Source organism: Psammomys obesus, unplaced genomic scaffold (assembly GCF_907164565.1).
Source record: "Psammomys obesus unplaced genomic scaffold, mPsaObe1.curated_primary_1811, whole genome shotgun sequence".
NCBI classification, from domain to species: domain Eukaryota; kingdom Metazoa; phylum Chordata; class Mammalia; order Rodentia; family Muridae; genus Psammomys; species Psammomys obesus.
This window is the reverse complement of record NW_026589732.1, coordinates 1301094-1313347: the sequence shown is the minus strand read 5'-3', so window position 1 is coordinate 1313347 and position 12254 is coordinate 1301094. Positions and strand designations below refer to the sequence as shown.

Below are 12254 nucleotides of genomic sequence, written 5' to 3'. Positions count from 1 at the left end.
CATTCCAGAGGACATTACTATTAATTTTTCTGTATCCTAAAAAAGTATTGAAAGTACCATATATAATAATATACATATATTTTTTTATGTATTTAGACTATGTCATATACCCAACAAGACTCCCAATTCATTGGGTAATTCCTTAATTAGGCAGAATTTTGAAACATGTATTATGTACACAACAGACCGGAACGTCTCCTTTGGAGCATTTTCTAGTCTATCGGGTGATTACATCATTAAGCCACACATGCTACGTAGAAAAATCCTTATGAAAATTCATGAAAAAATGTACAGCACAGCATTAGCATGCAGCAGGCATGTATGCTTTTGATAGTTTTCTGCTTAAAAAAAAAAAAAAAAACTACATGAAATAATTAGTTGAGGTCAGGAAAAGATAATAATGGTCCCAGACACTGGCAAAATGAAATTTACAAAACATTGCACCTCTCATGGTTTAGCTGAGAGTAATTTGCTTTATTAGAAAAAGGATTCTTGAACAATGTTCATTTGAATTGCAGCAGAGTAAGTGTTGCTTTATTGATTTGATATTTTTAATATACATCTAACTTCCTCTCTACGTCTCTCTTGGATATACTTGAGTTGTCTGTCCAGAGGTAAAGCCAGTAATTATTTAAGGCCTTGCACTACCAAATGCTCATATATTTATGCCTTCATTTAATTTAATTCATTTAAGACAATACACGTGTATATCATTTCTCATTAAGCAAAACCTGTTAAAGTAAGAGGAATATGTATGTTGCTAGCATAAAATTTATTACATTAAGAAAACAACAGGCTATACCTAAAAGACATATAGAAAGACTAAAATAAAAGAAGCATAACTTCCATAAGAAGGAACTATTAAAGTGATTGCTTTTCAATCTTTTCATAAACAACACACTTGCCACTAAAAGCCCCAACAACAAACACAAAAGGAAAAGCTTAGTAGGTAGAACAATGAGCATATGCAAGACAGTAAGGAGGCCAGCAGTGTGCGCTCCGAAGACTCCCAATCTTCCTGGCTTAAAAAGCATCCCAATTTTCTCTAAAGGTAGCAGCGCTTACTCACTGGGCCATGGCTAATTTTACATGGAATGCAAAAATGTTAGTTTAAGTTTAATTTACCACCCTATTTAAATATTTCCAATGTAGCTCTCCAACTGCAGAGCTATCCCTCTGTCTATTTTAATTTTAAAGTAAGTTAGCATAGGGCTTCCTTCTTAATCCCCAGAGACTACCTACATAGTGACACAGACGCACACATTTATGATGGCAACATAAATGCTCTTCTGAAGTAATGTGCAACATTAAGTGAAAATCGTTTCCTGGAAAGATATTATAGGTATCTATATTTTATTTGCCATCTTAAACATATCTGGGTCTTTATGGCCTTATTTTAAAAATGTATTTCCTTTTTATATTTCCTGGTGCAAATGGACTGCATAAATAAGCAATGTGCTATGAGGCTTCAGACCGGCCGATAAAACCTTTCAATTTTCATGCCAGCTTCTTCTTTTGTAATTCAAATCTGCCTGGAAACTGGCAGCTCTGAAAACTGAAACAAGCACTGCCACAAATACCTTGTAATGCTATCGACCTTGTCTGCCCATGCAGTGAGAAAGGGGGATGCGTATGTGTCTGCAGCCATCCAGATAACACAACTCATTTTTTTTTGGGGGGGGGGCATGAGGTGGGGATAACAGAAGCCAGCCCCAGACTGCACCAAAAGCAGTCATTACCAGGCAAGCTGGAGAATAAGTCTCTTCAAAATACACAGTGCATTTAAAAACCATATATGAGGCTGAGCCACTGCTGTCATTACCAATTTTAATTTAGCTCCTTCAGTTTGCCATCCAGATAAACTCTTTAGTGCAGTTTTTTAATCTATTTGCCACATTTATGTTTAAGATTATAGTAATATGGATAGGAGAAGGAATCACTTTTAGGGGAAATAAAGAAATAGATCCGCTTATCGGCACCCATCAGAAAGTTCATTAATCAGCTAGGCTTTGTGCCCTCTAAATTGAAAGGTTAAATAATCCTCTCAGGAATATTTCTCAGCCCCTCCGCCAATTGTCCAGAGAGGAGCTGCCATTCATAGCACACGGGATCAGTGACAGGGTATCTTACCACTGTTTGGACCCCAAACAATGACGGACAAATGGCCTGGTTTACAAAGAAACCTTTTAGTACACAGATGGAAAAGGACCACAAGCTTTGATGTAGGGGAGGGCTGAGGAGGGCGTGGAGACAGGATATAAGGACAGGGACAGAAAAGAATACACACGCATGTGAATTCACAGATATTTTATCTGCAGGTTTACTGGGGAAGAGTGTAAGGTATGGACATCATGTTAAATATATATCTTCCAACCATATGAAATGCTTACATAAACTTACTCCACTGATAATTACAGATTAGAACCAAAGTTCTATTGTATTTATTAGTTAGTACATGGGGACCCAAAGAAACCCCAAGCTTTTAATTTTGACTATAACTCCATATGACTTCCCTTCGTAAGCCTGCTTATTCTGTTGTTAGTCATTAGTCACTAAGGCAGGAAATTTCATAGCTTCAAGGACCAGCTACAGGGTAGGAAGTGAATGGTCTTTGTTTTTTTTTTTAAAGTTATATTTTTAAAATTTATTTTATGTGTGTGGGTGTTTTGCCTGCACTTATGTCTGTGTACTAGATGCCTGATGTCCACAGAAGCCAAAAGAGGATGATGGATCCCCTGGAACTGAAGTTACTGAGTGCTCTGAGCCACCACGTGGGTGCTGGGAATCAAACCCAGGTTCTCTGGACGTTAAGCACTGAGTCCTCTCTCCAGCTTTAGTCTTTTGATTTTGTAATACATTCTATCTTAGCCCTTGCTTGTCTTAAAATGAGAAGCATAGACTAGGAATGCCCTTTCGAGGGCATATATCAGAAATGTTGAGGAAGTGCCCAATTTGGTGTTGCCTTTCTTTCTGTACCCATACAAGAACACAGTTGGGAGACTGCAGAGCTCAGCTAGCATCCAGGTTACTGTATTTTGTGATGCTCCCTGGCTTATTTCTGGCATCGGTTATGTGCAGGCACAAGTAGTTTTACCTGAAGTATAAAACACGGATATATTATTTGGTTTCCTTTCCTATATTAAAAGAATCCCTTTCTTCCTTGTGTAAGGTACTATAATTGCTGTGAGCTGTTTGATTTCATATTATTTCTATTATAAAGATTTATATAACTTGCTTATAGTAATTAGTCATAGGACACTGAAGTTTTAGTTAAAATTATGGACATAATAATTTAATTCATATATCTTAAAGTGATATCACTACTTATCTACCAACCCCTTCTTGCCTCTTTGATTTCTTTAATTCTGGATATTAAACCCAGTGCTAAACATGTATTGCATTTTTATGTCTTATATGTACTTTACCATGTCATTTTTCTAAGAAAGGCAGTACCTTAAGTTTTTTGCGATCTAATCTTAAATCTTTTACACTGATGTTAAGGCAAATCAAATTAAGAAAATAATTTGTTTGCAGTACTTAATTAAAAGTTACTCACCTAAACCAGGCGTGGTGGCGCACGCCTGTAATCTCAGCACTCATGAGGCTGAGGCAGGAGGATCTCAAGTTCCAGGCCAGCTTGGGCTATATAGCGATTCCAGGCCAGCCTGGGCTACATAGCAAGACCCTGTCTTGAAAAAAAAGAAAAGAAAAAGTTACTCACCTACATTTTTTGAAACAAGTAAGACAAGTATAAATAATAAGAAAAGAAGAATGGCTTGTGAGTATTTAACTTTAGTAACTCTAAGAAGGAAACATTGTTAGGAGGCTAAAAAGAGGTTATTACAACCTCCTCAAGTTGAGCAGAGACACTGCAACAGTCTGAGACTGGGCTATGAGCCCAGCCCTTCCCTAGGTGCGGTGCCCATGGGCTTGCTCTGGCATTGCTTACCTGGGTTAGCATGTGCTAAGGAGCTGTGAGGTGTGGCACAGTTGCCACCTCACTGCATACTTGCAAGTCCCATGAGGCACTACCACCCGCTTTCAGATACAGACTCTTCTGAGTTAAACATTTTAACCACAACCTCTGAGTACCAATACATGAAAGAATCAAACTTGAACCACAGCATAATCCTAAATTGGCATTCTTTTCCTCATGTTGTGATATAGAAATTCCCATTGATATGCCTGCCCTTCTGTGCAAATTTCATAGCATGTTTTTTAAATGAGTAGTACAACTGTGAAACAAAGAAAATGTTATAGATCCAACACATAAAAAAATGGAGACTTTTATTTTATAAACAAAATTAACACATATCCCCAAACCTAGTTCTCCTGACTGTAAATATCTGCATATAAGCATATTTATATGAAGCAGGTATTTAGCTGGGAATGACAGATCATGCCTGTAATCCTAGCTCTTTGGAAGCTGAACAAGAGATCAGTCTAAGGCTAGTCCAGGCTAGTCTCATAAAAGAAAACAAAACAAGCAAAAACCTCAAGCAAAGACTGATTACAAAATTATAAAGACAGCTTTGTAATCTATCTAGTACATTCAGTTAAATTGGTGTACATGCGCACACGCATAGTATATATGATATACAGACACACATTAAGAAAAAGTAATGAAAACAAAGCTGGGCATAGTAGCTTATGCTTGTAATCCCAGCAGTAGGAGGCAGAGGCAAAACCAAAGCAATCTGGTAGCCTTACTGGTAACGGATGTGTATGTTTGCATGTATTAATTATATTCAAGCTTTCCTTCTTCCTTTTTTTTTTTCAAGACAGGGTTTCTTTGTGTAGCCCTGGTTGTCCTGGACTCACTATGTAGACTAGGCTGGCCTCAAACTCACAGAGACCCGCCTGCCTCTGCATCCTGAGTGTTGGGATTACAGGTGGCACCACTACCGCCTGGCTCAAACTTTCTTTTAATTGTTCAATGCCTTCTGACTTTGTAGCATTTTTTTTATGTAAATTACTGATATTACTTAAGGTCCAATCCTCAAGCTGGAGGAAATATTTACAAATATACAAATCCACATATAATTCTCCTGGCTTTCTAATATATGGGGGAACTAAACGACCAGTGATTTTCAAGCCTAAAGTCAGATCAATCTGGACAACAATTCATAGATTTCTAGTCACTTATAAGTTAGTACTTTTTGGAATCTTAAAGCTAACTTGACTTGTTGATTACAGACGCCTGCGTGATAACAGTCTGGCTCAGAGACAGTGCTCATGGAGAAGTCTTTACAAGCCATCGAAACACTGAGCCCACTAAAAAACTGACTAATTAGTGCAACCAACACCGGCAGTGGACACCTTATTTACCTTTATTGTTGTGCCAAAATAGCCAGAAAAACAAATAACAAGCCCAGCTCCTTGGAATGCATTTTAAGGAATGGCATAACTCACCTATTTATCTAGCACATAAAAAATAGGCACAAATATGCTAAAATCATACTACGTTTTGTTCCTCTGCTCTCATGTGTAGGTAACCTCACAAAATAGAGACTGTTTAACATTTCAGATATGAATGCATAATTTAGAGAGTATACAGTGGTCAGCTATGAACTTGGAAAAATTTAGTTTAATGGTTTTGTTTGTTTATATTCATTTCCACTGTAAAGTGGCATTCTTTGAGTTGCCAGTAAAAAGGAATATAATTTTCTCTGAGATGACATGACTCATACATGTTTTACTGAGGAATTTTTTAACTAAAAAAATTCAAAGCATACCATATATTAAAGTATAAACACCTAGAAATGGAATTTAATTGCAACATATTTAATTATTGATAACTTTCCTACATATTCATTTGTAAATAAAAGTGAACATAATGAGGGGGAAGAATAATAAAAATATCTAAATGTAATTTTCTACCATTCTGTTATTCTTAGGAAAAACAGATTAAAAAAAAAAAAAGAATGACCACAAGAATTTCTCTCAAATTTTAAGCAGAAGTCAAACTAGAAGTTCATTTGGTGAACTCATGAATCCTGAGTGTGCTAGCCATTCCCTCCAGCCATTACCGGACAGACATTATGATACAAAGACCTTTCTTTAAAAAAATCAAATGAAGAAAGAAGTTACTAACTCTAGCATATATTTAGATTAAACTAGTTCATTACTGAACAGTATTATTATCTAAAAAATGAACAAAAGTATAAAGGCTGGTGAGGTGATTAGACATTCAGAAGGTGGCACAGCACAGGTATTCAGCCATCGATAAACTGTACGGGTGATGCACACCTCTCACTGAAGGAATGGGTACCTCAGGTTCCTTCAAAAGAAGAAATACTAACATATGCTTCAATAAATTAAGTTATATCCAGATTTAAATTATTTTATTATACCCTTCACTAAAAAAAATAAGTATGTGTGCATGACTTGCAGAAACATAAAAGGAAAAATAACATGTATTAATAATGTACAACGTCCACACTTTTCCACTTTCCTTTATAGGAAGAGCTTTAGCAAATTGCTTTTTGGTGATTTGGCAAATTATATTTATTTTAAAATGAATCTCATTTATTGAGATTAATAATTCCAGGTTTCACCCTCTTTGAAAGTGCATTTCCTAATTGCTTTCAATGATTAGTTCTGGCATGTCACTGAAATACTATATAAAAAAACATCAGTTATTTAACTCTTTAAATGTAGTAATTACTTTTTATATAGTAAGTTAAAATGATAAGATTGAAGTAAAAAAATCCATTATAATTTTGACATGAAGGGCAGGACAAATATTTTAAAATATTAAAAACTGAACTATTTTAGATAAAATTTCCATGTGAAAAATCTTTTAAAAATTTTGTCATGTTACTGTCCAAATGCATTTTCTGTTATAAAAATCATCAATGCTTTAAAAAAAAAAAAAACTTGCTGGGGCTGGGGTACACTTCAGTGGCAGGGCACGCACTTAGCACATGGAACCCTGGTTTAGACCCAGTATCCCAAACCAACCAACCAAATCTTATTTTTCAGATATCAAGCAACTTTAGGAAGAAATAAAGCAGCCTGGTTTACTCCAGAGTCCTAGAAGAAAAATATAATCCTCAAGTACTACAAAAGAGACATGTGTCTTCTCAACCACCAGCCCATGGCACATTAAATTCAGCAGTTTCAGTATTTAAGGGGATTTTAAATAAAGCTGAATTTAAATTTTTACAGATAACAGTGCCTTAATAGCAATATAACCACCAAAACATTGACACAGCAGCACCAGAGAAAAATCCCTACAATTTATGAGTATATTTGGTTCCGGGAGTTGGCAAAGTGAATTGCACTACCAAATGAATTCATAAGAGTGTTGTTTATGATAACTTCTGTCAGGCCTTAAAAATGGGACATAATTTTTTGCTTTTTAATAGTGTGAACTATATCTCATTCTATTTTGGAAAAGACAATTCTATTTTCCTAAACACACCCCGGGGCTGCACAGACATGTGCAAACAGGCACAGGAAAGATGAAGACCTCTCAGTTGAGCAGTGTGTGGGCAGTGCGCTCATGGCTGGTAGGTCTGCTCGGTAGCTAAGAAGTTCTCAGAAAGTCCCTCAAAACTCCTAACACCTACCCAATTCAAAGAAAGCTTCTTTAAAAAAAAAAATGAATACAAAAAATTCTCCATTGAGGCTGAGTTTTAAAAACATTTTGCTTTTTATTTTAAGATTTTTAAAAAGAATAACATGGTATGAGACAGTTAGAAAATTATATTTACCCTATCTTTACACCTCAGCCCCAAGATAAAGATATCTTCTGAATGGCTGTAGCTTCAGCGCCTACATTCATTTCCCTATTCTTTCCTCCTGGACTGCAAACACTAGTTGTAAAGTTAAGCTTTCTTTTATTAGTCTGCTGATCTTTGGGTACCATTCTGTGGCCGGCAGCACAGAATTCTTTAGATGGTAAAATTCTCATTGGTAAAATTCATACTATGAAAACACTGTGAGGTGAGAGTGGATGGAAAACAAAACGGGGCCCTGTTAACTGCAGTCTGTGAGACACACTCTACCATCAGTGCTCAGGGGCTTAACACTTGATTGCCAGTAAGTTCTGACCACAAGCCTTTCCTGGGCCAGAAAGGAAGGCAAGGAAATCTATTTCTCTTCTGAAGTGTAAATTTAAGCGTTCCAAATATTATGAATTAACATTTAAAACTTAACCCTTTTACGAAAATTACAACTACTTCCTTATTAAGACATTTTTAGTTAGAATAAGAAGTAGAAAGGTTATAAATGCATTTTAAATACATAAAAAAATCAGGAACAAAATTAAACATAAAAGATGCATTAACCTTTTTGGTTCTTAATACATACAGCTTCTAAATTGCATTTTCCTGATTACTTTTTAAGTAAGCAGGTTAAGAAAGTCTAATGTATGTTAAATTATAGCTTCTATCAGGTAAAAATTCTATTGGTTAGAAAACTCTGTTGGTGCCATATTAGCCTAAAGTTTTTACTATGATATAAGAAATGAAGGGATGGAAGAAGGAACTTTCTTTCTTGATAGGGCAAATAATCTATAAGGAGCTATCTGAATGAAGACAAAGAATATTTAAAGAGTAGGCTTTGCTAAAACTCAGAAAGCAGAAGTTACAATGTAAAGAATCGGGTTATATGATTAAAACATTTAAAAACTAACTTATTTGAGGAAGTAAAAGTATTAGCTATTGGAAGAAATTATGTAATTGTTAAATAAAATTTTCTTCATGTTTATCTCCAGGTCAACAAAGATAGCAAAATATTTTTTTTTGAGGAAGTAAAAATATTAACTATTAATAGGAGGAAATTATGTAATTGTTAAAATTTTTTTTCCTTACGTATGCCTCCACACCAACAAAGATATCAAAAGTCTTGATTTTTTATTAGTCACTGAAATGTACAAAGAAAAACAGTAAAGCCACATGCTTAGAGTCTCATTATCATTGTGCATCTTTTGGAATGATGGATCTGCCCTTTATTAATGTGTTAAGTCAAGTTTGTTAAAAAGCTCTTTAGGCATACTATGTTAGAGACTTAGTTTTATCTTTGATGAAATTACTGAAAATAATGAACATTTCTCTTTTGAAATCTTATTTAGTAATAGTTTAAGGAAGTTTTGAAATTTCACAAGTCTACTTACGTTAACTAGCCTTACCATGTTTCTTACAAGTTTATAAAAGAGAGGCTTCCTAGCTCTCTGTTTTATAGCTGTTAAAATGAACTTGTTCTGGAAATGACCCCCCAGATCTTATCAGCTGGGAATCAGACAACAGCAAGTGAAAAGTGCTCAAATGTCAACAGTTCCAAACTGGAGTTTTAAAATAAATTCAGCCCCCAAAGTACAATTCATTTGGGGTTAGAAATAGATGCCTTTTGGTTAGAAAAGAAATGAATAGACCACAATGAACTGTAGACTGCTCTATAGCCTTAAGTAGGCTGGTTGAAATGAACACACAGTAGCAATTCAAACCTAGTTCCTTCTGTGGCCATTGCTGTGACTGATGCCACATTCACATGTGAGGGCTACTCTGAGTCAATAGATGGCAGTCCATCGCCTAGTAAAAGGGTTGAAGATGGCTAAAATCAGCATTCAGTTTGCTTTCACTCAGTATTTAATACTGCTTAATTATAGGTATCAAAATATTGTCCTTATACTGATAAGGCAATTTAATAATTGGAAAATGATTAGATTTTAGATGGACTGATAAAGTAGTTACACACTTAGATGCATACTAGTTTCACAGTTACTCTTGCATAGTAATTCACTGTTAAATAAAACTTGGTAGTTGTGAATTACAATGGTTATTCCAACATTTTCTGAAAGAATATTAACCAGGTTTCCAGATATGGAAATTTTCAAATTGAATTTGTTATTCTTACAGACAGGATATATTATATTCCAATAAAGGTGAATTTATTTTGTCTTCATTTTAAAAGAACTCTATTCTTTTTATAATTTGTTTCTGAAAAGCTAAAAATAATACTCAAAAAACCTTTTAAGTACTTCTGTTAAATCTGAAGCTAATTTTTATTCTTCAGCAATAAGAGTCTTTCAATTAGTGGAAAAGCTGAAAGAAATACAAAGTCAGATCTACTACGATATTACTTAATAAAAATAAAGAGTACTGCTGTACCATTATACAGAGATTCTATGATCCTGAAAGGTACAAGGACAATTTTGTTCTCATCAGGTTTAGGCTAGAAGGGCTTTTCATTATTATGTTACCAAAGAGCTGCTACAACACTACAAATAAAATCCATTGATTGCATTTGCCACATGTACATATAGAATATATAGACATGTATATGACTTTTATTTAAAACTTTGAATAATCCTGCAGATACTGTCCCTGGCACTGTGGCCTGGACAAACAATGGGAGAGGACTCTACCTGTTGGCTCCCTTTATATGTCTATAGAGGAAAGTGGTGCAAATATATGTTTTTAAAAAAACTGCCTTTTCTCTTTTTGGGCCTGTATTAATATAAACAAAATCTTTTATGTATTAAACTTCAAAAACTAATTATATTTTTCTATGTAAACTATATAATTAAAATAAACTGTCTCTCAATACAACTTACTTAATACATTAAAAATAACTAGCAAGACAATGGCGAATTACCAACATTATATAAACTGGAGAGTCAAAGTGAGCTGACTTCATAATATTGACCATTAGTCAACTGGATTGTATAATAGCAATAGTTATTTTCTGCTTTTACTAAGACTAAAACCATAATAAATCAGAACTGAATAATATGGCCACTAAGTATGTATTTATAAAATTCAAACCAGTCAAAGAGTTTTAAGGATATGAGAGTTGAACTGTGCTATATGAAAGGTACACTAAGGTTCTTCTAGCTTCATTTAAGAATGTTTAATATTTGAGTAAAAGCAGAAAATGATAATGGATAAAATTGTGGGTTGTATGCCTATGGACTGTGGAAACACAGTATTCTAAAGATGCTGGTTATTTCACTCTTTTATAGGGTCTAGCATACTTTCCCCCTTTAATTTAATGAATATAGTCTAAGCCTGAGGGTATCATGATATAATCATTCAATGACATGAGTAATGAAAATCAGTTGAAAAAATTTAAAAAACAGGAAAATAAAGGACAGGCAGTGGGCAGGAGAGAGGGACAGGCGTATTATTGCTTTCTCAGTACAAACTCTCCAGATGTTTATTATCTTGCTGCAGAAGATGCTTGTCTATATTTTATGGTCAGCAGTTCAGAGAAGGGTAAATAGGCTGGGTCTTGGGGAAAATAAAAAGGTGTTTTTACTCACCGTTAGGTGATACTGCCTCCAGATTTCTGGGCAAGCCTGGAAAATAAAAATATTGATCAGCTGGGAGCATGAAACAAGGTACTTTACAGCCTGTTGGTTTTGGCATAACCCAGCATCCACCGGTGTCGGTCACAGGAAAATAAGAAGCTTAACAGAAAGGGTCTGCATTTCAGCTTCAAAAACCTGGCTAGACAGTTTAATTGAATTTTACACTGCTTTAACACACTCCCTGCCATTGTCAGGAAGCCAGTAACAAAGTTTTCTTCTTCCTTTTCTCAGGTTAGAAGTTTGGGGAGTAAGGTATGATAACTCAGTTAAACTGGTAACAGTTTCAAGAACAGTGGTCAAAATCTTTAAGAGTAACCTAAAATCTTTTAAAAGAGTATTCTGAGCTTTGGTGGTGCAGCAGAAGACAATTAAGAGCACCACTTTTAAGAAGCCCTCGCTGTATTATGTACTTATTTATAATAGCTGCTGCTATCTTTTATTTAACCATTTGGTAGTAACTTAATGAAAGAGAATAAAAAAAGAGAAACAAAACACAACAAAAACCCTAAAGTCTCTGACCTTTCTCTTAAACATCAAAAATTTGCATGTTCATATCAATAGAGAAATCATCTAAAAACAACAAAACCTCAAAAATTCTGTCAAAGATGAACTTACTGAAATTAGATTAGATTACAACAAAATACAAAGCAACAGCAATAAACACCAGCAATAGGTCCTTTTCCTGAGTCACACATTAATCTCTTTATGGCGACAAGCTTGTTGGAGAAACACTGTCTCTAACAGCAATGCTTAGCTCATCAGTTGTCCATCTTTGCAGAAAAACAACGTTGATGCCAGCAACTGTGAACAGCAAAATTTTTACTGAAAATACCACATAAGAGATTACACAAAAGATACATAACTCAAGATAAACAAAGCAAAACAAAACACCAAACTACTAGGCACTTTAAGCCTAACTAGCCCATGGAATTTTCTA

At 34.8% G+C, this 12254-nt stretch overlaps 1 protein-coding gene across 4 annotated transcripts in view; it reads right to left on the bottom strand.

The window, feature by feature from the left end:
- Zcchc7 (zinc finger CCHC-type containing 7) overlaps nucleotides 1-12254 on the bottom strand; it is a 182291-nt gene that overhangs the window by 13699 nt on the left and 156338 nt on the right. For all 4 annotated transcript variants that reach the window (XM_055605239.1, XM_055605238.1, XM_055605240.1 and 1 more), the window contains exon 6: nucleotides 11270-11305. In XM_055605239.1, coding sequence (XP_055461214.1) covers nucleotides 11270-11305 — 36 coding nt within the window. The remainder of the gene's footprint in view (nucleotides 1-11269; nucleotides 11306-12254) is intronic.